This window comes from Crassostrea angulata, chromosome 3 (genome assembly GCF_025612915.1).
Source record: "Crassostrea angulata isolate pt1a10 chromosome 3, ASM2561291v2, whole genome shotgun sequence".
Classification (NCBI taxonomy): domain Eukaryota; kingdom Metazoa; phylum Mollusca; class Bivalvia; order Ostreida; family Ostreidae; genus Magallana; species Magallana angulata.
Window position 1 is genome coordinate 46,076,910 of NC_069113.1, and position 24,395 is coordinate 46,101,304.

A 24,395-nucleotide genomic window follows, 5' to 3' on the forward strand; every position below is an offset into this window, starting at 1 on the left:
GTTAAAAAAAAAAGAGTTTCTCGACAAAGTTTCTGGCTTTATAACTTTGATATCTTATATCTCGAATGCAATGGATATGTTGAAGTGATTTGTAAGTCCCAACCCCTTATTTTTTTTATTATTTTACCCTTGATTATCCCAAATATCTCGAAGTTTTAAAACAATCCCATCAAGTTTGACTGCATAAATATAAGCACTGAATGCTTATTGGATAGCACCAGTCCTATAACATAGGACCAACAATATCCATAAATAAGCATTCAATGCTTAATTTTGCCACCTAATGCTAAACTAAGGAAAATGTATATCTAATGGACTTTTAGTCACCCACAAATGTCAGTTGTCAAGTTACAAGTGGGATTTGTAATGTAAACAAGTTTTTGTTTACATTGATGAAATTAACCGGTAAAAGCTTCCTTTAATAACATTGATTTTTATATCAAATTTTGCAAGTTTCTGTCGTTTAGCATGTCTTATTTTGTTTTAAATAGGGTACTTTTCATGAAGCAACTTTTTTGGTTAACAAAAACAATGCACAAGAATTGTTTCTAAAACATTTTTACTTCATATGATTTAAATAAACATGAATCTATACTACCCCCCCCCCCCCCCATTGTTGCACCATCCTACCCCTGGAGATCATGATTTAAACAAATTTAAATAAATACTACTTGAGGACGCTTCCATAAAAGTTACAGCTTTTCTGGCCAATTTTTTTTTTAGGAGGAGATTTTTGAAGAGTACCAACAAATTTTTAATAATTCTTCATTATCTCCCCTTAAATGGGGGTGTAGCCCTTCATTTTAACAAACTTGAATCTCTGTCACCCAATAATGCTTTGTGCCAAGTTTAATTGAAATTGGTCCAGTGGTTCTGGAAAAGACAATTGACAGACAGACAGACTGCTAACAAACGTGATCAGAAAAGCTCAACTCAATTGGGCTTTCAGCACATGTTTCAGCTCAGGTGATCCAAAAACTGAAACAAAATTGTTGCAAGTAGGAAACCTATTTGACTTGTCATTGAGAAATTGCCAATAGCCATCTAAATTAAATGTTATTTCTGATCTCAATTTAGAAATTCTCATTTGCATGCTTACTAAAATAAAGGATACAAAAGAACCAACAAATGCAGCAATATGTATTTAATCTTACATCATGCACTCATTGTACAACTTTGGCACAAATACATGTATATCAACATAAAATTAAGCAAATATAATCCCATATACGTCCTCACACAATCACAATTTCTTTTGCACAATTCACATATCCACAGTACCAATTCATAATTCATAAGAATTTCAAAACCATACAAAGTTTCTCGCAAAAAATTCGAGATCACCATTACATGTCATGAAGTGAACAAGTCAACCATTTATGCCTGAAAGAGCGTCATTTTGTGAACATGATGTATCCCGTTAGCCACCACATCATCACGGGCTGGAGGAGGGATATGGAGAGGATAAGATAGAGGCTCCGTTTGCTCCCTCGGGAGTAGTTGCTGTCTTCTGAGTGGGGCAATATCTTGACTCGCAGAGTTTGGACCTAAAGGTATGTCGAAAACAACAGTTTATACAAAACAAAAATCATTTGTAATAATTAAATCAAAACTGCATTTGCATATAACATTTATATGAATAAGAAAGTTTTGGTCTCTTTGGGGTATTGGCTCCATTAATTTTAAGGAATGGATAATCATTTGGACATTAACCCTCACTCTTCATACTAATGTTTTTATCATGGAAAAACTTGTTTATGCCTCGAATTTAACACTTACCAAGAAAAAAGCTATTGTTATGCTGAACCACAGCAAGGTGCCGTAATACCCTGTAGACTGGAATACCATTCCCGCCAATAAACACACTATCATTCTGGGAAAACAAATGGAAAACGTTTGTCAGAGTCTCAGAGAGCCCAGAAAGATGTATGCAGAAAAAACTTCTAGCTGACAGAGAAGAAATGAAATCTTACCCCACAAATTTGTATCCACAATATGCTACAATATCTAGATATTTTAGATCTGTTTTTAGGTTCATGATGTAGAGGCTCATGTTTAGGATAAGTAATTCTAAGATGAGCCACACCAATGCAGAGCTTGTCTGTATCCCAAGCTGCTCTGGAGTAAATCTGAAAAAAAATAAATTTGGATAAATGGTAAATAAGATCTTTCAAGTAGTAAATGCTTCAATTTATTTCTTTGCTGTGAATACCCTGTTTATTTTAGAGGAGAAATCAAACTGGACTCATTGAAAAAATATATATACCAACATGACAAAAAGTACCAATACTAGTTTTCTTTCATTCATTCAACAGTTCTACACATCTGAGATTTTTTCATGCATTTTTATGAAAGTCTGATTCTTTTAATTCAAAGGTATTTGTCTAGAGAGAAACAGCTTACTTATTGTATGTTCCCAGTACCACTCCAGCTATGAGGATGTATGTGACAAATGCCATGGCTGAAAAAACCACAATATCTCTAAAGAGTGCAATTCCAATGATATTACACTGCCTCAATTTCTGTTTAGTGTCTATATCAGTTCAAAGTATATACTATGAAAAGAATTAAGCATATCAAATTTTAAAGTAGTTGCAGGAGAAAAGGGAAGTAATTTTCATGAGGAAAGCTGCAAACTAATACTTACATGGTATATATAAATCTGGAGCATTGATGTCATCTCTAGGGGCCACTGGCTGATCCTGGTTAAATTTTATTGACCAGTCCTAAAAACAAGTCAATGAAATCCACTTTAAATTACAAAAATGTTTGTTATTGTGAAATGATATCTGATTGTCTATTCATTCATGAAAATCTTTTGATTGTATCTTTTACTTACAGAATGGGTGAAAGGAAAACACAACATCCCCAGCTTTTTCATTACGTATGTGGTATCTACAGCAAAATAATACTTCACCCGAGACGTTGACACATATTTTTCAAGCTGAAGTAAACAACAATAACAAATGAATTAAAATACAATTTTTGAAATGAAATTTAGTGAATAAAAGAATCAAACAAACAATAAAAGTACATAAACAAAGGTATGTCATGAAACTCACGTTTTTGTGGACGAAGTCTGTGCCTTGGCCTGCCAAAGACTGTCCATACTGCATGGCCATGTTCGCCATGGGGTCATTGAGATACTGGGCCCCAGGAAACTGTCCGGCACCTGGGGGTCCTCCATAACCTGAGGGGTTGTAGCCTGTCAAAATACAGTATTCCATAGTTTATATATACCAAGTGTACTGCTTTAAGCTAATAAATTAAATTGTGAAACCCAAGTTTTAGACTTTGACCTCAACTCTTTACTTTTTCATTAATACAATGATGACATGGGTTTACTTTGACATAAGGTTTAGAATTTTCAAAATATTAAAGTGTTAATCTTGGATATCTAGGCTGTTGTGAAAGTCCACATATCAACTGTTGTCTGTTGAAACTTCTAACCAATCAATGTACCGTAACGCTTTATGCTAATCTCACTAAAAATCAAAGAAATAACAATAATCACAAAGTGCAAATTAATACTTGGGGATATATGCATCACTTCAAAAACAAATGCCTAAAAAAATTAGAAATGCAACAACTATCACTATAAAATAAGTGTATATACTATATTTTCTCAAACTTAGAAGTTACAAGTCTTCTGTGTATGACTAAATGATAGGTTACTGTGAACTAGCTGTGAAGTAAAGACTGCTATATCTAATAATACAATCCTCATATATGAAATGCGGATTGTAATGATTCCAAAATGCAACAAAAAATACATATTTGATTTTTTTCAGTTGTAATCAACTCTGAATGTCTTTTCTAACTTTTGGTAGACTATACAGAGCTGAAACTAGACAAAAACACAAAGCTTCTCCTCATCTCAGCAACACCACAGACCACTCCTTTTATTCAGACAATGAACATATAATATTTATATTTTTGTTTGCTGTTAGGAAAAGGAATTTTCAATGAAGTAAAAAGACAAAAAAGTTGGAGGGGAAAAAACGTCTTTTAGACTTTGATACTTGATACATACTAATGTTACATACTAAAAAAAAAATAAACAGAAAAAAATATCTTTCATATGTGCAAGGGTTCTAAAAACCCTGAAGAAACCACAATTCTATAACTTATAATATACCACCTCTTTCTGAATTTGAATTTCCATTTAAAACTTCAAACAATTTTTTCCTCAGCCCTGTTGACAAAAATATAACAAAGCTGAAAGCTTACTAAAACACACATGAGACAACCACATAAAAATTACAATACGATGACACTGATTGGGAGTTGATTTTAATCAACTCTCCTATGCAGTCACTCACACAAACCGAAAGTAAAACAGTGTTTGGACCTCAGCACAAATCATTGCTGTTGACAAGACTTAGTTCTTGAAAATAATTGATTAATTCGATGTAATGTATGCTAAAGCATTGTTTTTCAAGGAAACTTATTTATAAATACCTTAAAAATAGTCAGATTTGATATGGTACAAACAGTTTAAATATTTTTTGTAGTCTTATGTATTCCTACGCCAGAGTCTAATAAAGTCTCGTCCAACTTGATGCTCGGCTGTCTCCGTAAATCCTTGTCGGAGATTTACGATGTCAGCCGAGCGTTTGTTTGAACGAGACTAGAGTTCAATATTGCTTGGATCCATACAATTTTCGAGAAATATTTCTATCACTGATACATGGTTTGATTGAATTAATTTTATCTTTAAATATTATTTAACATGATTCATATGGGGGTTTCTCGACATTCTTGTCGAAAAAGTCCAAAAATTCATATTATAAAAATGTGCGTAATTCAAATTAGAAACTACATGTACTTGTCATGCAAAATAACATATCATTGATTTTAAAATAAATAAACATTGACAAAATCAACTCCCGTCAGTTCTTCAGTACTTTGATTTAATATTGCGTACAGATATCTTGTATCTTACATATAATATGTGCTTCCATACAGAGCTCCATATGTATTTACCAGGTCTTAATTACCAAAGACAAACTTTTCAAGCATATATATCAATGTTTCTTCAATTCATTGTTCACAGCAGACAAAAAACAACAGATATTGTTATTCATATATTTGCTGACCATGCACAAATGTAAATGACATATGCATATATAAATATATCTTGGTAAATATCATTCTTTGAACTTGTTCTTGCCAACCTGATTTCAGACATGCATAAATCAAACCATGGCACTTCATTACCTTCCATATTTATCCCTAAAAGAGATTTCAGTTAGCTTCAGTCTTCATTTACATAAAAAGGTCTTTCTTATGCAAACATGTCTACATACATGTACTTGTCAATGATGAAAATGAATTAAAAAAAAAAACTAACCATCATATCACCAGATAAACATACATAGAAAAATATTTCATAGAAGCATTCACATGCTGGAATAATTACTGTTATTTTTTGGGCATACTGGTTTTGTATATATTCACAAATATTTCCTCATATCAGATGAAAGAAAGAAAAAATGAAGAACATCCCACTCCCTGGCATTTTATCATTTCCTTACCTTGCCCATGATGAGCACCATACTCTGAAGGAGGTGGCTGCATGCTTGTGTCTTCATACAGCTGTGGTCTGGTGCCTCCTTTCTTTGGTCTCCTTTTACCAGCTATAAAGAATTTAATTGTGTTTGTTTTAAAAATGCATAATTACACAAAATGAAACACATCAAAACACCTTTTAACAAGACTTGTTTACAGAGCCTATTTAAAAAGCTTCAATGGAAGACTGTGCATATTGAACCAGGAGATTATTACAGAGTTCCATTACTTTTTCTGTCAACTATGTTACAATTCCTTTCAAAACATGGAAAATATTTCTTTGATACATCAGCTAAATTAAATGCTATCTTTTTTTTTTATCTTCACAAAAATAATGGTATATCGATTTTTACTCTTCTCTTTTAAAATAAAACAAATTTCTCATTTCCTTTGAAAAAAAGGCCCCCAAAAATCAATAGTACATGCACAAATTGCAATAATATCTAACATGTCTAAGAAAAACTAGGAATGCAGTTGCAAATTGACTACTATGTGTAATATTTTGAAACATGCAACTTAAAAATATGTGTAACTCTCATTTGGTGGTCGATCACCCTTTAATAGCTAATAACTTCTCTTTTTCACCAACTAAAGCAACTATACCAGAGTAAAAATTGTGTATAATTTGGCTTATTTTTAAAGTATGCTTAATGAGTAATGATAAGAATCTAAAGAAAGATGCCATATCACTCCGAATAAACTGGACATGCATAAAAAATAAAATAAAATCAATCTTTTCAGACACACATTAGATCATTAGAAATCCCCTGAATTCATTTTATTTTAACATCCCCTATAATTGTGTTTAGAAATTAGAAGAAAAAAAACCATTCCCCATTTTTAAAATAATGTGTTTTTTCCTACAGAAATGAATGATAATTGAGTCCTGTTTGGTTGGCAAAATAGGGATATTACACAGGCGCTTGGTTACCATATGGGATAAAAAAAAAACCCCAAAACGTTCATCCTTACTGCAGAACTGTATCTCTAATAAAGATATAGACCGGCCTGACAATATTTTCTTTAGAGAGCTACAGTTGAGTTCTAGATCTAGAGAGGTCTGTGTCGAAAAGGACAATTTTTAACTGAACATAACTGGTTTTGATAATGAGACTCAGTTTTATTTTAAATCACTTACATCAACAAAGAACAATATGATTCATGACAGTTATCATGTATAGCAAGGAAATTTAGTTTTCAACATTCTCGTTAGTATTTGACAGTCCGTGTTGTGATTATGTCAATCTGTCAGTCTGCTGCGGGAGTGTGCTGCCTCGGTAAGTCCATGCATACTTACACTGCATCTCCAATCACAACATCTATTAGTGATCAAAGTGACATACACTTACGATTTCTGAATTCCGATGGAACGTCCATGGTTTTAATTACGCCGAAAACAGAAAATACTTTTATTGATCACTGAGCTGGCATGACACACAGACAGATTTCAGCCTCGTTTCCAATTTCATTTGTTAACTGGTTTCGTATTTATTCGGATGAATCATATTAAATCGTACAGTAATGAACAGTACTGACTGTTGCAGTGTGTGTGTGTGTGTGTGTGTGTGTGTGTGTGTGTGTGTGTGTGTGTGTGTGTGTGTGAAATAAAATAGTATAAAAGTAAAAGCGTGTGCGCCGGTCGCAGTCAACAACAAGAGAAATTTATATAGAAGAGAATACAATTAATTCTTTCATCTTCACTTGCCAGTCAGCCTTGAAGGGTTATGCGATATATTTGTTTTTTATTGCAATATTGTGGACCTTATTTAATGTTTGCCACTGAAGAAAGCACAGCAGATTATAATAAAAAACTTTTTTATTCAAAGAGTATACAGAGGAAATAATAAACGTACATGACAGAGCTTGATATATATTTACCCGTCTGAAACCCATGACCAGTATATATGGATGTACATATGTACATGTATATTGATACCTGACGATGGAAACTACATTTTTTTAACGTAAAATTTACGCAAAATTTACGTATAGCGCATTTCTAGAAATATACATATCTGCACGTGCAGGAAGCGGGCTAGCATAAAGAATAATACTCCTAAGTTCGTTAAGATCGAATGGCAGCCACAATCGTGCAAATGAAATTAGCCGTATTTATCAATGTTCTAAAGAGGTTTCTTTTGTTCCATCTCTCTACAGCTCCTTCCAACCACTTTTCACCTGGAAAAGAATCACAAAACATTTAAAAATCTCATCTAGATTTTTCTGTTGAATGTTTAAAATGTGTAAATAAAAATCTCATATTACGCCACATTCAGAAAAAGGAAAGCGTTGGCGTGCCATTCATAATTGTATAAAAACAGGTGCGTGTTTTTTTTTTATTTCAACGGATCTTTGGACCATATATTGATTATTGCAGGGGAACAATCCAAATACCTCCTAACACATGATAAAAAAAAACCCCATCGAATTTCATTTCTATTAGAACACTGGCCAAAGTTGTCATTTAGTATGTGAAACAATAAGAGCAACAAATTAGCTGTCATACCGGTAGTTTTATACAAAACTTAAAAGAAAGAAAAATTAGTAATAATTAATGATACATGTACTTTTCTAACCAAGATGGAATAAATTACGACTGAGGCAATATTGACCTGAATGCCCACCTTTTTTCTCTACGACGTTCTCGTCCAACATGACGTTGACCTCTGGGATGATGACGGTGAAGGTATAGATGGATCCGACAAGGAAGGTGGCGGGGGACACCAGCCACAGGTTGCGTGACCTTGACCCCTCAAGGGCAAAGTACAGGTAGGTGGGTGCACTAGCGGTAACTAATGTTGAAAGTATCTGTAATAAAAACAGTGATAAAATCTATTCACATGCATCACACCAATCAACGGAACTGTAATTACATGTATAAGAAAGGTTACTGTAATTTGCAATACATATGAATAAGAACAAAAAAGAATCTGGTAGCTTTGAATATATACTAATAATCTGAACTCTTCTTCTTCCAATTCAAATAATTCTAACGACTTATGAATACTTTCATAAACTAAAATAAAAGCACTAGCGGTATACCATTGATTTTGCCGCCATTTTGAAACTTTTCGTAAACTGCATCCATAACGCTTTGGGTGGCAATGATCGTCTGCTTTGCACCTCTACTAACGATATGTAAATCCCTGCCCCAGCCATGTAACCAGTGGCAAAAACTGCCGCAATTTTACATCCTTCGATCAAATCCATCGTCGTATAGTTTTAAAATGCCTCCACAGTGTACAGACAGCTGATAAAGGTTAGGTTTAAAAATAATAAAAATGAATACGGCTTGTGAATTCGTTCTGCCCTACTTATCCGTGCATTGATATGACGCTTAAAAAACATGCATGGTGCTTATGATTGAGGGGCCCAGCGCAATAAAAGAATTCAGCAAACTTTTTTTTAAGGTTTAAACAAACATCCAATAATTCTGATTCACAGTCCCATTCGAGTTTTTATAGATAAGCACTATCTTCGCATTGAAACACAAATTAACTAAAACGCGGGGGTGTTAAGGAAGCATATGGATTCTGAGTTACATGTAATTTCGTGAAATCACAAATTTTAGTTATTATGTACATATTCAATTATCTAAGCAACGAAACGTAGACAAAAAGCAAATAAAAATACTGAAGTCAAATTTTTTTCAGAAATTAGTTTGTATTACGTAGATTTACACATTGATGACGTCATGACTAAAAGTTGAATGTCGTGTGAATTTGATCAGAAAGCATTGTAAACATATTCCAAATATAACTAATCTAAGAACTCTAATAAAATAGTGTGGTGTGATTTATTGAGAATGGAACATAAGAATACTGGGAGAGATAATAGTTTTATCAATCATTCGCTAAAAGGTATGTAGGGTTGGATACCGGTACACGGTACCAATACCGTACCGAATACTTGCTTTAAAAATACCGGTAAAATACCGTTTCATTTAATACCGGTACTAATAACGGTATTTCTGTATCTTTGAAACCTTTTGATACAATTAAAATGATTTTAAAAAACGATTACAGACTTGCTAAAATCGAATTCTCCGCGCATTAAAAGGATAGGCTAATTGACGAAATATGCACTTTATCATTCTTAGTACAGTCCTTGATTCGACTGCCAATACTTTAATAAATCAATGCATAAATTTAAAAAAAACAAACTAAAATACATTTACAATGACAGTGTTTAATTTTATTCTGACAATAAATGTAAATTAAAAAGACAAACTAGAGCAAAAGTTTTTTGTTTATTTCCGTTCTATTTTCTGATGTTTCGTCAATTAGTGCGACCAAACAATGGCTGACAACCGGGTAAACCGCTCGGCTGCAACTGTTTAGTCTCATTTCAGTAGGAAATCAGATGGTGGTGTTTGCAACAATTGCCAGTTATTTTGCCTGGGAAAAGGGGAAAACACAAGGAACTTTACTAAACATTTGAGAATCAGATTCAATTTAGTTGTGTTTTAATCTTTTATTAAAAGATTGAAGCATAAACTTGGCATAGTTTGTAAACTCATATGTTATTGTATATATATTATACTATCTTTATAAATTATAACACTGAAAGATCAAAATCACATTTATTGAAAAAAAATAATTATCATTCTCATTTATTGAGGTCTAGTACCGTATCGTTAAAAATACCGTATCATTTCAAAGATACCGGTATGGTATCGTACCGTTTCATCCTTAACGGTATCCAACCCTAAAGGTATGTGAATTTGCTTTTATTTCTCGGCCAGGCTTTCCTCTGTCGTTGTTTACGATATAAAAATCCGACTAGAACAACACTACCCCGCATATATTGAACTTGGAATTTTATATGTATCGTTAGTTTGATCAATGCTTAAATTGAAAAGTGCTGCTAGAATCCCATGTTGTGTGTTGTTTTGATGCAACTTGTCGTTTTCCGTACAAACTTTATTAAAGTGGGGAAGGTCTTACGAGAACCGGATGAATAACTATTGAATTAAGAAGAACATAGGATTCTAGCAGCAGTTTTGATTAAACTGAGATGTTTTGCCTTCACTTGGTATGTTTATTTTATTTTGGAAACTGCGGTGTAGTGTTGTTCTATCTCATTTTATGTTAAGGAATATACGTAAGCTATTTATAGTTGTCACGTGATAATGCACCAATGTGGCAGTAATGTACTACCCGATTTTATTGCACTGACATCTTTTTGAAAGGATAATACTAAGTTTTTGATCGTATTTAAAATAGTTATTTAATTTCACGATTTTGAATATAACAGTCAAAATAAGACGCTAAATTGCCCATATGCTTCCTTAACACCCCCGCGAATGGAAGCAACTTGCATGAAATGACGATTTTTTTTTTTATTTTTTTTTTTCATAAAATGAAATCTCAGTCCCTGAGCCCAGTGGGTTTTTACCAAAGGATTAGCTACCGTAACACTAGCGTTACAGAAACCGAAGCTGGGTGATATAATTGAAGGCTACATAATGAAAAACTCGAGTTCATGATGTATTTCTCACGCTGAGTGATCTATGTACAAAATTAAGCTGATTTCCACAATATAGGCAAAATATAATAAACAATATGTGAATGTAGTAGCTGGCAATGGCGCCTAACTAGTAGATTTTCGCGAAGAATATATAGAATTCTGGATTCAGCATCTTGAATCGCGTCACCAGATGATCATACTAATTATTGATCAGGTCGATCATGTATATTGCAGCACTCGATATAACACTTTACATCTTTATTACATTTAGTTCCATTTTAGTTAAGATTTAAAAAAAAGAACATGTAGTGATGAAATGGACTTGTTTTAAAACTTTGCATATGTATTTGCTAAACAAGGCGTAAAACCTTTTTCCCTTTTATTCATGAACTATGGAAGTGCATCGCAAACTGTAATTTTATACGTATCGAGTTTAGTAGATTTGAAAAGAATACAAGTAAAACGTACAAGCATAGATTAGAGTAACGACTGTTGTTATTTGACATTTTTTGAAAGGACTATATATGATAAGGGCCTAAAATGGCCCCCTAAAATGAACATTATCATTTTACTATCATTTTTGTTTTCTTAGTACAGATATGTATGTGATGTGTTTACATAATATTCATTTTGGTTCAAGTGCCCACAATTTAGAAATACGACATTGTAAAGACAACCTTTTCCCGCCATTTTTGCATTTTTAGTGTGTAACAGCTTGTTTTCAAGCAGTTTTTCCTTCCGAAAACATAGAGCGCATTCTTGAACAAATGAAATATTTTAATCAGAGATGTTTCTAGCCAAGACTAATAAGTGACAAAAAAAATTTCTTTGTTCAAGCATGCGCTCTATATTTCCCATTCGTAATTAGATAAGAAAAATGTCAATTTTTGGTTTGATTTTGATTGAATTATAGAAATGGCGTCACTTCTGACGTCATATACTGCCAGTGAGTGCAAATAAATCAAATGAATAGATGAAAAATATATTTTACATCAACTCTTCTAAAAAATTAGTTCACATTTTATTGTTCCCGAAACACTTAAAAAATGGCTAATTATGGGGGCCAAATTTAACTCTTATCATATATAGTTCTTTAATTTCTCATTCATAGATTAAAAAAACATGACTTGATCATACATTAATCAATCTACAGACATGTACATGCACAGTTGTACGAATAATCGGAAATTTTTATCATCTGAAGTTTGTTGTATATGCCCATTTGTGCATGTATACACTAACACATATTCGTCATGAGTTGATACAATGTTATAGATGATTTCATGTACTAGTATATGACTTATCAGAAGATTTTATCACGTACTAAGTTCTTACCCTTGTGAACTTTTTAACGCTTTATTCATTTCTAATATTTATATTTGAGATCAAATCCTGCGAAGCTGAAAGGGATTCCCAGAAGATTCCATCAAGTACCGGTTAAGGTGGTCGACTTGGGCTTTCCTTGTGCATTATTTTTTCGTAAGGCCATGTTTAATACTGCTTGTTTTTTAAAATATCGTTTTCAAAAATATTAGGTCGTTATGTTGAAATCTCAAGATATATAATAAGAGGCAAATATTTCCATAAATTTATAGACGTAATAGTAATATGACCACCAATCCCCATGCCACTTCAGAATTATTAAAAACATGGTATAAATTCCTTCATTTAAAATTTTAACAAATTTCATTTAATTTCATTTTTACCTGAGTGAAATGAAATTTGTCATTCTTGTTCTTCAAAATATGTACAGTTTCATATAGAGAAAAAACCTCATATGTCAGTATTCTCAGTACTTTGATTCATCATAAGCGGCCCTTTGACAAAGCATGGTTGCATATGATGATTAAGCGTTCAAAATGATAGAACTTACGCCCTTTTAACCGGGTTTTTCGAAAGAAAAATCCGGTTATTGAAATGGTGAACATGGCGGGCGGGCGGCTGCAAAAGAGTACCCCTATTGTACGAATAACCCCGCCTATGTACAGTTTTCAAGATAGGTAGTATTTTGTTTTGCAGATTAATTGTACATATATCAGAGATGTGCATATTACTTTATAGATTTTGATTTTTAATAATTTTTGCAAAAAATCCCAGCTGTTTTCAGTCATATTTTGCATAATATTGCATATAGGATACCCCTATCGTATGGATAACCCCTCCTACAGTTTTCAAGAAAGGATATTTTCGTTCTGCAGATTAATTGTACATATATCAGAGATGTGTATATTACTTTGATTTTAATTTTTGATAATTTGTGAGAGAAAAAATATTCAAAATATTGCATATAGAATACACAATTTAATCTGGATAGGTTGTGTTTATCAAATCAGGCTCAATAAATCCGGGTTATGGATACTGTTCCCAGAAAAGAAAACGCAGCTAGAATTGAGAGCTTTTCTCTTGTTTGCAATTGCAACTGTTAAAAATCATAGGGATACTTAATATCCATTAAATTTTAAGATATGACCCCCCCCCCCCCCATTCATTCATTCTCTCTTTATTTCCTCCTTAAGGAGATTTCATCAAGCATAACATATTTACACTGTTATAAATTCAACACATAGTGAAAATAGTTATATACAAAATAAGGGGAAAAAAAGTCAGTGGATAATGGGGCGGATCCTTTTGAAGTGATACGCAGCAGCGTCTCTTACAAACCGAAAATTAAACAGGTGAAAGTCGTTGCTGTTATGAGCAACGGTAATGGCGGAAAACGATCTTGCTTCTAAGACGAAGAGATAACTGTCACGTTGGTTCAAACCACACAAGTCAGCACTTAACTCAACACTGAATTCGTTGATGATAGTATTCAACCAGACGTCTCGAAGTAATAATGTTTCTGCACAGGAGGTGGTAACATGCTCGAAAACATTGGTAAGAGTTACACAGGAGACATGTTTTTGGAGGTATGTCTTGAAGCGTTCACAGTTTAACAACGAATTTGCAGAGTTCCACTTCATAGATATTTCTAGGAATTGTCCAGAGAGCAATGGGGGGCTTTCCTGCATTTATGGTGTTGAATAGCATTAAGTCGGGATCTGAAATCATCCGTTGACGTCTGGAATGAAGATGATATTCAAGCACAGAGGCTTTCACGATAATTTTCCATTCTGATTTCGGGGGGAAATATCCTTCGTCTATGTAGAGTAGGAGATGATTCAGGAGACTGTATTTTGAAAGGATAGAGATTATGTCCGGAATGAATCCGTATGGCTTACAAACCTGGGAGTAGAGGTATGAGAAAAGCCTGTGGAGGAATATCCTTTTGGGTAGAGTTTTGGTGTCAAGTTCACAAAGGCGAACAAGGAATTGAAGTTTTCGTATGTCGATTTCAGAGGAAATTTGAAGAAGACCGAGTAAGGACTCGCACATATCAGATCTGGTTTGTTTCGGAAGCGTCATTGCATGTTTGCAGATGAAGTGTTGAAAGGTGTTGAGATTTTGAGTATCCTTTTGCCTCAAGTCACATTATAACTCATCTCCATAGAGGACGGAGGGGAGGACAACTTTTTTGTAGAGTTTAGAAATAGTTCTTGGATTAAGATGCTCGGATATTTTTAGTGCAAAGTATACTGCTTTTCCTTTTCTACATGCGTTTGCTATTCTCTCGCTAGGGTCTAGTTTTGAATGTAACAGAATTCCTAGGTGGTTGTACGTTTTTGCAAGGTGAACAGGATGAGCACCAACTTGCCATATAAAGGTAAAGTCGGAAGGAGGCTCTGATGGGTGAAATCTGAGAATACTAGATTTGTTTGCATTAAAATTGAATCTCCATCGTTTGGAGTAGTCGTATGCTATTTCTAGCGTTCTTTGAAGACCGTTGGGCGAAAGCGCTATTAGAGAAATGTCATCAGCTAATGTTGGATTTGAGCTAGTTATTTCATATATACCAATGTGAATGGACTGTTCTTCAAGTTCTTGTAGCAGGTCGTTGATAAACACAAGGTATAAGAATGTAGAAAGAACTTCACCTTGCCTGACTCCTTGAGACACAGGGAACCAGTCAGAGTACAACTGATTAGACACAACTGAGTAAGATGTATTTACGTGGCAGTCGTCTATTAGGGTCCACAGACGTCCCTTCACGCCGAGTTTATGCAGTTTGTACATGAGGCCGTGCTTTTTGAGTGTCCAAGAAGGCGACGTAGGCAGTACTTCTATGTTCAATAAAATGGTAAAGGGTCTATTGTAGATTAAAAGAGGCAGTAATACACCCAAATCTCTGCTGAAAACCTTGTTGTTGTATATTATGAAAAGTAACAGATATAGCGGCAAGCGATTTAGTTCTGTTTAGCAGGAGTTTTTCAAATTTTTTTAGGAAACACTGAAGTAAGGCAATAGGTCTGTAGCTGTCCGGTGTGTTTCTGGGCTTGTTGCATCCCTTAAAGATAGGGACTATCAGATCTTTTTTCCAGCTTGTGGGTATTTGACCTGCATTAATTATTCCGTTGAAGAGGTATGCAATGCAGTTTGCCAAAGCGGGTCCACCGTAGATAACATGTTCGTTTGAATTCGGTCTAAACCGGGAGCTTTTCTGCGTTTAAGATCCTTAACTATTTCTAGTATTTCTTTTCTAGTAATATGCCCTCCTGGTAAATTATCATTATTTGATCTGGAAAAGTTTTGGAGACCCTCATAGGACTTTTCGATGAAGTGAAAGAAATCGTCGTCAAAGTCATTGCAGTTAATTGGGTTGTAGATGTTTTGAAAATGACATGCGAAGCATTTCGTAATTTCATCGGGGTTGTCGTATAATATACCGTTGAATTCCATTTCAGGATATGACGAGAAGTTACGAGGACGTTGACGCTTGATTAGTTTCCAAAATAAGCGAAGATCACATTCGGATGCTTGATCTATATCCTTGAACACTTCTGCCATATAACGGTCATGTTCGGCTATTAGTTCGTTTATAAATTGCCTTTTAGCCCGTTTGTAATCTCTGTAGGACTCATGAGACATTCTCCTCGGACGGCCTTCGGCTAGCCAGATTTTTCTCTTTAGACGCTCTGTATCGTGGAGCTCTTTGACCTAAGGAGTCCACTCCGGTTTAAGGTATGGTCTATATTTTGCCGTTGGTATGCGAAGAGACGCGGCATCGTGTAATATGGAGTTCAAGTCTATGCAGAATTTTTCAATTTGCTCACTGTGCTGTAAATTTCTGTGCAGAAAATTTGTGCACTGCTCACTGACGATGTTTTTGTATTCTTCAAGTCTGTTCAGTTCTGCTTTGTGCCAAGCTGGTAGCGGGCTCAGTGGGAGGAATTGCTTTAGGGCTTTTGCCTTATACAGGTTGATGTTTGATCGATCAATGAAACTGGCGTTGAAGTCTCCCCCTAAAATCACGTCACCGAGTGACCAGAGGTGATTGAAGATAGTTTCAAGCATGCTAAGTTCAGTTAAATAATATTGCATATCATTCTCAGAGGGTAGATAAACTCCTTTTATGTATAGTGGACGTTGATTAATGCGTTTTAATTCAACGGCAATGAGTCTAGAAGAATCGATATCGGGTATTTCGGATATTGACATTTCAATGTCCTTCTTGAACATAATGCTTATCCCACCTTTACCTAAATAACGGGGATAGGAAGAAACTCGAGTTGCGTTAGTAGTCTCAGAATCGAGATGTACAAAACTTGAGTAGTTTGGATGAATTGTGTCTAAGTAATTTGCATTGCTATGCTTGAGTTTATGTTCAGATGAAATGGCAATATCACAATTTGAGTATTCTGAGAGGATTGACAGACAGACAGACGATGACATGATGCCACGAATATTCCAGGAAACGATGTTTAGATTTGTAGACATTGCAAAAGTGTTTCTGTATTAGATCTGAGTAAACACAAAAATCAACGAGTCTTTGTTTAAATCTAATCATTGTCATTTTCCGTTATTTACCAGTTTTCTTCCTCAGCCGTTTTTACGTTATCTGTGTTTTCGCTTGCGATTTTGTCGTCCCACTGCTTCCTGCTTAGCCACGGTCTGCACGATATCCCTTTGGGCCAGAATCCTGGAGACTCTATTGTCTGCGCGTTGTATAGAGCAACGTTGATCTTTGCGTTACGTCGTGCACCTTCTCGCTTTGGTTTGAAGAAAATGCAGTGAGAAACGTGGATACCATTTTTCCTTAAGAAGTTAAACATGCCATACTGTGTAGATCTAGGCCCAATTCCTGATAGGTAGTATCTCGCGTTTCGTTTGTACGATACTCCCTCAAAAATGTCGTCTTTGGTGGAATTGGTCGGTTTGTCGGTAAGTGAGAACGGATGTTGTGAGAAGGTTTCAACAAGTTTTCCAGCCGAATTTTGTTTAGTTTGGCCAAGGACACGGGAAGATATCTGAGCAGAGCCGTCTGAAACACTGGGGCAGTTTTCTGATTGGACATATTGGTTTCTCGTTAAGTTTAATGTTTGTGCATGGTTGGCTGTTTTAGATTTTGAAATCATTTCACTATCTTTGATAATTTGCTTGATTTTGACGTGTGTGTCATCCGGTTTGGGACTTATATTGTCACGGGTGTAATTTTTTGCATGATTGGTCGCCGTTACACCCCTGCGAATGTGTTCGGAATGTTTTTCTTTATCGTTGCTAAGTATGTAATAAATCCAGAGGTGCTCGAATGAAAGTTCACGAGACTTCACCGAGATTTGTTCAGTTCCTGTGAAATTTCGAGCGGAAGTATAAGTGTTCGGATAATATTCTCAAAATACGTAAGTACTGGTCAATTTTCATATCATATCCTACTTTGATTTATGTAAAAACATCAAAATCCTTTAAGATGTATGTCTTATTTCACCATCTAGCTGTAATTTAAATTTAACGATGATATTCAGAACAGAGTTATCGTTCGTGTTCAACCACGTGTAGAGTGGTTGAAAATATAAACTTTGGGTTGCTAAATAAAATCATAGCCATGTTTGATGCCTGTGGTGTGCAATACTATGTTTTTAAAAAATGGGTTGCTAGATAAAATCATAGCCATGTTTGATGCTTGTGGTGTGCAATACTATGTTTAAAAAAATAGGTTGCTAAATAAAATCATAGCCATGTTTGATGCTTGTGGTGTGCAATACTATGTTTTTAAAAAAAATAATGGGTGAATGTTTTGCATAAAAACTTACTATATCGAGCCATTTTCAAGGAACATTCTGCATAAAATAGTATAGTCTCTTTCACTATTGATGTTATTACTAGGTCAGGCGCGGATCGAAAATTAATTCCTATGGGGGTTCTCTACTACGCATGTTAATTGTTGCAACAGCAGAAAAAAAACCTATTTTTTGTATTGTCACATTTATTTCTAGAACACATTTTTCTACCAATTAATGAAAATAAAGTTTAAAATCAATATACGTCTAGAATTTATATATGACAACAAGTACCTAGATTCTATAAAATAGACTATAAACACGAGGCACGATCTTTACTGCGAAACTGAAAGGGTCAAATAAAACCACGTGTTCTAAAATTTGAATGACAATAACATTCGCAGGGATGCGTTAGTTGGCCTTGACTTACGGGTCTATTGACTGTTTTGTTTACACTTGGTTGAGCACAGGTGGCTTTGTAAGCTCACGGTTCATGCGTATGATCAGTCGGCCGAGACATTCCGTTGCACGCTGTTTGGGTATCTTTTTCCAAGGGAGTGGATCTTTGGGCGCTTAAGGTTTTTAACTTAGCTTTTGTATCGTTGATTTGTTTTTGAGGACTAGAACATAATCTGGACATTTTAGATAGATCGTTTGTAGACTTTTCATAGTTCACCTGATACTCTGTGTAGTCAAGACCTTCAAGGCGCTTTATGATCGAGTTGGTGTTTTTTCGTGTTGTTTTACAACTAGATGCATGAGTGTTAAATTTTTCTCTTAGTTGATCATTCTCGGTTTGCAGCAAACGGTTTTTATTTTTGAGGTCAGCGATAGATCGTTCCAGGTCTTTTGTAGACTTAACACTTTTTGACAGACTATCTTCGAGATTAGACACTCTCTCAAGTAAAATCTGAATGTTAGATCGCATTTGAACTACAGTGATCTTTGGAATATCCGGGGGTTTGTTCTTGGATTTGTCCAGGACATCAGTTAGGGTGGCGAGGTTCTCCCCATTGCAGAACATGGCAAGTGCAAAACAATCTCTAGCGTATTTGATAATACTAGAACAGTTTTTGGTAGTTTTTCGGATAGTCAATTTGCCAGGGGGCAGTGGTCAATGGATTTAGCTTTGATGTAAAGAAAGGTTCGGTAGTCAATAATACATTTTTCACTGCTAGATGTTAACTCAATAAGCTTTTGAATATATAAGTCTCTTGGCAGATCTTGTAACTGTAGATCTAAAGCAGAGTAATCGGTATGACAGACAATACCTGTAGATGTATGGTCTTCAGTAGGTAGCGTATTTTGTATTTTGCGTAACCCTCCTCCTTATTTTGAGACGATTCTTAAAATAAAAAAAATATATATTAAATTTTTTTAAACAACTTAGCAAGTACACACCAGTGCAGTAGAGTCGGTCACTCAGTGTAGGTTTTATAGTGGTTGAATTTAAAAGAATACTTTTTGTATCGTTTTTACACAAAAAATCCAAACAAGTTGGCCTTATCAATAAGAATATCTGAAATAATTACACAACCTGATACCGCTCACGATTGATATTTTTTCGCATTGCACAATCGATAATACCCTCCTTATCCGATCAACTTGTACTGCCAATCCAGATTTTATGGCATGCCTATAACATGTGACTGTTGTTGTCAAACATGATAAGACATAGTGGAACGCTCTCCGGCGTCAATTAAACAGGACCCGGCATTTTCTGTTTATAGGGGTAAGTTTGTATGACAGTTTTATTCATTTTACGACACGAGGCAGTCGGACCATTTCAGTCATACCAAACTACGGTTGACAGCATCATATTAAGCAAATGCAAATATATATACTTCTTCCTTGTTTATTTGTTTATCAGAGATTGAGATCACTGGCTGTAAATCAAATGAAATAAATTTGAATGTTCGAAGACTTGATTTACATGTAATGATGTATTCGTTTAGGATTATTCAAATGGATTCATAGTATGTGCACATGCATTTTCATAACAGTCGAGCTGTTAATTACCATTGTGTTTCAATTCACGTCCAGCTGACTCGTACTGAGCTACAGCAATCTTTAAAAAGATGACAGAAAACGGAGAGAATAATGTCAAAAAGGCCCGGATGGAGGACGACCCTTTCCGCTGGCCCGGGTACACGGGGGAGGCGTACCCAGAGATGTGTGACATCCGGGCCATGCCCCCACAACCGAAGGACTCCGAACTCAAGCCAGGTCAGCTACCGGAGAAACTGATCAAACAGTACTTTGAAGAGGTATGCTCGTTTTTTAGTACGTAAACAAAGTCTACAGTGTAGAAAAATTAGAACAGAATTTTTTAAATACTTCCTTGACGGTATATGAATAACCCAGGTGTAACACTGCATCGATTATATGTGCACATTAAAAAAGGCATAATGTAAAAAGTTTGCGATGTTGACCTAGAACCATTTTAACAAGAGCTTGGACTTTGAGTAGTTGTGACAAACAGCAATGGACTAAGGCCTGTCTATTTCATTGCTGGCCACTCAGCCATGACTGTGAAATCAACAAGATTTGTGTGGCTTTTGAGCGAAGACTGGCTATTTGATGCATATTTCACTTGAAACCGCGTCATTTTTAAGTTGTTTGAACGCAAGGAATTGATAGCCCAAAGTCCACGGTCTTGTTAAAATGGTTCTAAATCTTGATTGCATGATATTCACTGAGAAAAAAGACATTGTCAGGTTTTTTTAACCATTGGTAATTTACATATTAAAAAATTATCACAAAATTAATTTTGTATTTATATGATAGTGAACGGTGCATGCACAATCTCAGTAATTATATGTGTCCGATCTGTTGTCGAATAAAAAGGGGCTAAGTTAATTTTTTAAGTTTTGCCGCGCGGATTCATCATGTGCTAAGTCGTTCTGGAGGCCGGTAATCGTAACAAGTGCTATCGACTGATAAGATAATCATATGCCGCTCCTCGAAATATCCGGATTATATAGGAGAAAAATCATCCTTGAACTTTGAGATTATCGTTGAAATTTTGCGTTGTTAATGCAAGTACTAGTACACAGTCACAAAGTTGTTGTATGCTAGAGTCAATTGCTCAAAATGTCTTCCTACTCTGCCCGCAATTTAAGCACTGCATAATGAAATCTCTCTCTCTCTCTCTCTCTCTCTTAAAAGCTTAATCCCAAATTTTATTTGGCCGTATGATAAACGTTTCGGCAACTCAGGGTTTATCATATCTGGAGTGATATTGGTTTTATATATTTTAAAAAACTTCTCAGAACTGTGGGATTTTTCCAGGGCTATTTGATAATAAAAGATTTCTTCACAAAAGAGGAGCTCCAGGCCTGTAGGGACGACCTAGAAGATGAGGTGGACAGGCTTGCTAATAAGCTGTACAAGGCGGGGAAAATCAAAAGTAGGCAACAAACGCCTCCTTAGAATCTTAATACATGTTTCGATAGGGTCTACGTTTCTCAATCTTATGGACATTGATTGTTATGTAGAAACAATTTCCCACCGTCAGCTATAATACCTAATGGGTTTTTTAAGATTTTGAGTGATAACAGAGAGATTGTGAAAAATAATTTTTGTGAAATTATTATTTCGACGGATTTGATAGTCTTATATCGTAGCTCAGTGGATGAATCATCTGACGGCCTGTTGGAATTCCCGTTTTGATTTCCCAGTCTTTTATATCTTTTCCCTACAGGTCCTTTTGAATTTTAATATTTTTTCACATGCAAAACTTTTTTCCGGCCAAAGGATAACTTACAAAAGAACAAAGTAAGGGATGTATTTTTGTTTCTACCGTTCTATGCAGACCTGTACATATGTTATGAAAAGCATCTGGGCCATCATCATCGTTTTTATTTTTGTTTGTTTCTTAAGATCTGTATGAAGAATACGATCTGGACCATCGATTGATCAAGATTGACGAGGAGTGGCCCGGCGCCGTGATTCTGCTGCACAAAATTGGACGTCTGCCCCCGGTAAGTGTCAACAGCTTGAGGCTGACTCAGTCGTTGCTTTATCCCGTGCAAAACTGTCATAAACCTTTAGTTCATAGTTTATGAGGTAACCGTTACTAAGGTAAGTAGAGTCATTGTTCAACAGTTCGGTTTGACAGTAAATATTAGACTGACATTTACTGCGTTTAGAGTACATGTTTAAATCGTGCACTAAGGTACAAAATATGCTAATCAAAGCATTATCACTCCCGATATGTACTGTTTATATTATGTATATGAATATGAACGTGAGCTACTATCTTCGTGATGTCAATGTTGGTGAAATTAATTAATCGGCTTTCAGATGGACATTTAATGTAATTGAGTAAATAACTAAATATTTTAGGCATACCATTCGTCCAATTGCGGTGTCTTACTGATTAATATGATTAAAGTCATTGTTTACGATTTGCTCATGGAAACTTTTCCAACATTTTCGAATCTTATAGTCTTTTAGAGAATTATGGGGCAACAAAAGACTTTTAAATCTAATAGAACAGCTGATTGGTCCAGATATCGCGGGCATGCCCAACTGGAACCTGCGAGACAAGACGCCCCACAACGAGGCCACGACAGTTCCATGGCACCAGGGTAGGGACTGTAGATTTAACCAAAATCTGTGTTACTTTTTGAACCGATTTCATTTTGATTCATTCTTTTGACTGGTAGCAGTTTATCTGATACATATTTTACATTACGTCTGATGCTATAGACGCAGGCTATCTGTCAACGGACATCTACAAAGTGTTTATGCCAACTGTCTGGATCCCCTTTGTCAACACAAACAAACAAAATGGCTGCATGGAGGTAACGTATACGACAATCAATGAAAACAATAGGACTTCATACTTCATATAGTACACTTTATAATTTTCTAGAAGTATTTAATTTAGATTCCAATGAACAATATGTTTTAAAGACGTTTTTTTCTGCAGGTTGTACCCAAAGGACACTTGAGTGGAAAGGTGGCTGTGCATCAGTGCTGTGCTGGAGACACGTGGTACATCATGCTAGAGGAAGACGAAATGAAAAAGAGGCTCGGTGAGAAAATTTTTGTTGTCTTTTACAGTGACACTGATATATGGCTGTGAAAAGTTAAATGTTTATTTTTTCAGCATATTATTTATGTTAACAATTCCTTATAGAATAAACTCTTTTCCTATTAGGTTGTTCCACAAAAGATGCAGTTGTGTGTGAAATACCTTATGGGGGTTTTCTGTTGTTCAACAATTTCATACCTCATCGAAGGCAGGGAAGACTTCTGAAAATTTGTTCTAAATTTAGCTTTTCAATTTAGCTTTGACATTTTTGAAAATTCAAATTTTACAATAAATATTTTATTTTTAGTCTTGACAATAAATCGGACCATATTCGCTGGAGTGTTGATCTGAGGTTTAAAGTCCCTGGAGAGAATAACGGGATGTTTGGGCTCAAACCTGACGTCATCATGCGGACCAAGGAAAACCCAAACATGGAGATAGACTGGGAAACGTTCGATTCTCTGAACAGGACTGAGCTGCAGATAAAATCAGTCAAAGACATCGTCGATGTGAGTACTGTTTAGTGTCTTAGTATTTCACCTGCCACTAAAATCAGTCTCAACCTTGTTTTTCAACTTAGAAAAAATATTATATATATATTTAATTTTCAAAATTTTCCCTACAATGTTTATTTCCCCATTTAAACAAATAATGACGACACGAAAGACCAAATAGTATCAAAAGTCAAATTTCAAAACACAAATTTCATGTAAACTGAAGTTTGTTTAATTAATTTTTGTCTAAATTTAATAGATAAAAGCTGATCAAGAATTTGATGCGACCGTACAAGGGCCATGGATGAGAAAATGGGAGATCACGCACATAAATACACACGTCAAAAAGCATCAACAGCAGGAAAAGGCAAAGGGAAAGTGACGATGGACATAAAAACGCTACATTTTTCAGCAACACATTTTTATTATTCACTGTCATAAAAAACATTTTTTTCCCTGTGATTTTGTGTACTTGTGTTAATTTGTAAAATAAAAATTGCAATAAAATTTTATCTTTAGTTAATGTTTGTTCAATATCCTCTCGATTTTGTTATCAAAAAAGTAAAAGAACGACCATATTGTATATTGTGTCAGTTTAGTGTAAGTTTCCATGTGGACCTGTTTTCGTTGTTTTGGTATAACGTATGAGCAGTTATAGTCTGTCCCAAGATACTTTTGGCGCATATTTCCTTAAATTATTCGATATTTATAAGTACCTCTTGGTTC

General features: G+C 35.0%; 3 protein-coding genes across 7 annotated transcripts; 1 reads left to right on the plus strand and 2 right to left on the minus strand.

Moving 5' to 3' along the window:
* Positions 1-1,129: 1,129 nt before the first annotated feature.
* LOC128176300 (protein YIF1B-B-like) lies at positions 1,130-7,057 on the minus strand. 4 transcript variants are annotated; one of them, XM_052842548.1, is made up of 10 exons: positions 6,921-7,057; positions 5,538-5,639; positions 5,221-5,235; positions 3,063-3,205; positions 2,840-2,944; positions 2,648-2,726; positions 2,404-2,461; positions 1,974-2,129; positions 1,780-1,873; positions 1,130-1,547 (listed from the first exon to the last, which is right to left on the minus strand). In XM_052842548.1, exons 1-10 carry the CDS (start codon positions 6,946-6,948, stop codon positions 1,395-1,397), a joined length of 933 nt encoding a protein of 310 aa, XP_052698508.1. In that variant the 5' UTR covers positions 6,949-7,057; the 3' UTR covers positions 1,130-1,394. The 4 variants fall into 4 exon arrangements, with proteins under 4 accessions (XP_052698508.1, XP_052698507.1, XP_052698510.1 ...); XM_052842547.1 differs by having other exon boundaries at positions 6,915-7,047; XM_052842550.1 differs by lacking the exon at positions 5,221-5,235 and having other exon boundaries at positions 6,921-7,056.
* A 484-nt stretch (positions 7,058-7,541) lies between these two features.
* LOC128176302 (uncharacterized) lies at positions 7,542-8,926 on the minus strand. The gene is made up of 3 exons (XM_052842551.1): positions 8,614-8,926; positions 8,196-8,379; positions 7,542-7,749 (listed from the first exon to the last, which is right to left on the minus strand). Exons 1-3 carry the CDS (start codon positions 8,779-8,781, stop codon positions 7,637-7,639), a joined length of 465 nt encoding a protein of 154 aa, XP_052698511.1. The 5' UTR covers positions 8,782-8,926; the 3' UTR covers positions 7,542-7,636.
* Positions 8,927-19,743: 10,817 nt separating this feature from the next.
* On the plus strand, positions 19,744-24,181 carry LOC128176303 (uncharacterized). 2 transcript variants are annotated; one of them, XM_052842552.1, is made up of 10 exons: positions 19,744-19,866; positions 20,178-20,401; positions 21,426-21,543; positions 22,017-22,117; positions 22,585-22,726; positions 22,848-22,942; positions 23,071-23,176; positions 23,302-23,383; positions 23,483-23,684; positions 23,929-24,181. In XM_052842552.1, the coding sequence occupies exons 2-10, from the start codon at positions 20,213-20,215 to the stop codon at positions 24,049-24,051; spliced, it is 1,158 nt and encodes a 385-aa protein (XP_052698512.1). In that variant the 5' UTR covers positions 19,744-19,866; positions 20,178-20,212; the 3' UTR covers positions 24,052-24,181. The 2 variants fall into 2 exon arrangements, with proteins under 2 accessions (XP_052698512.1, XP_052698514.1); XM_052842554.1 differs by having other exon boundaries at positions 19,775-19,866; positions 20,213-20,401.
* Positions 24,182-24,395: the final 214 nt, after the last annotated feature.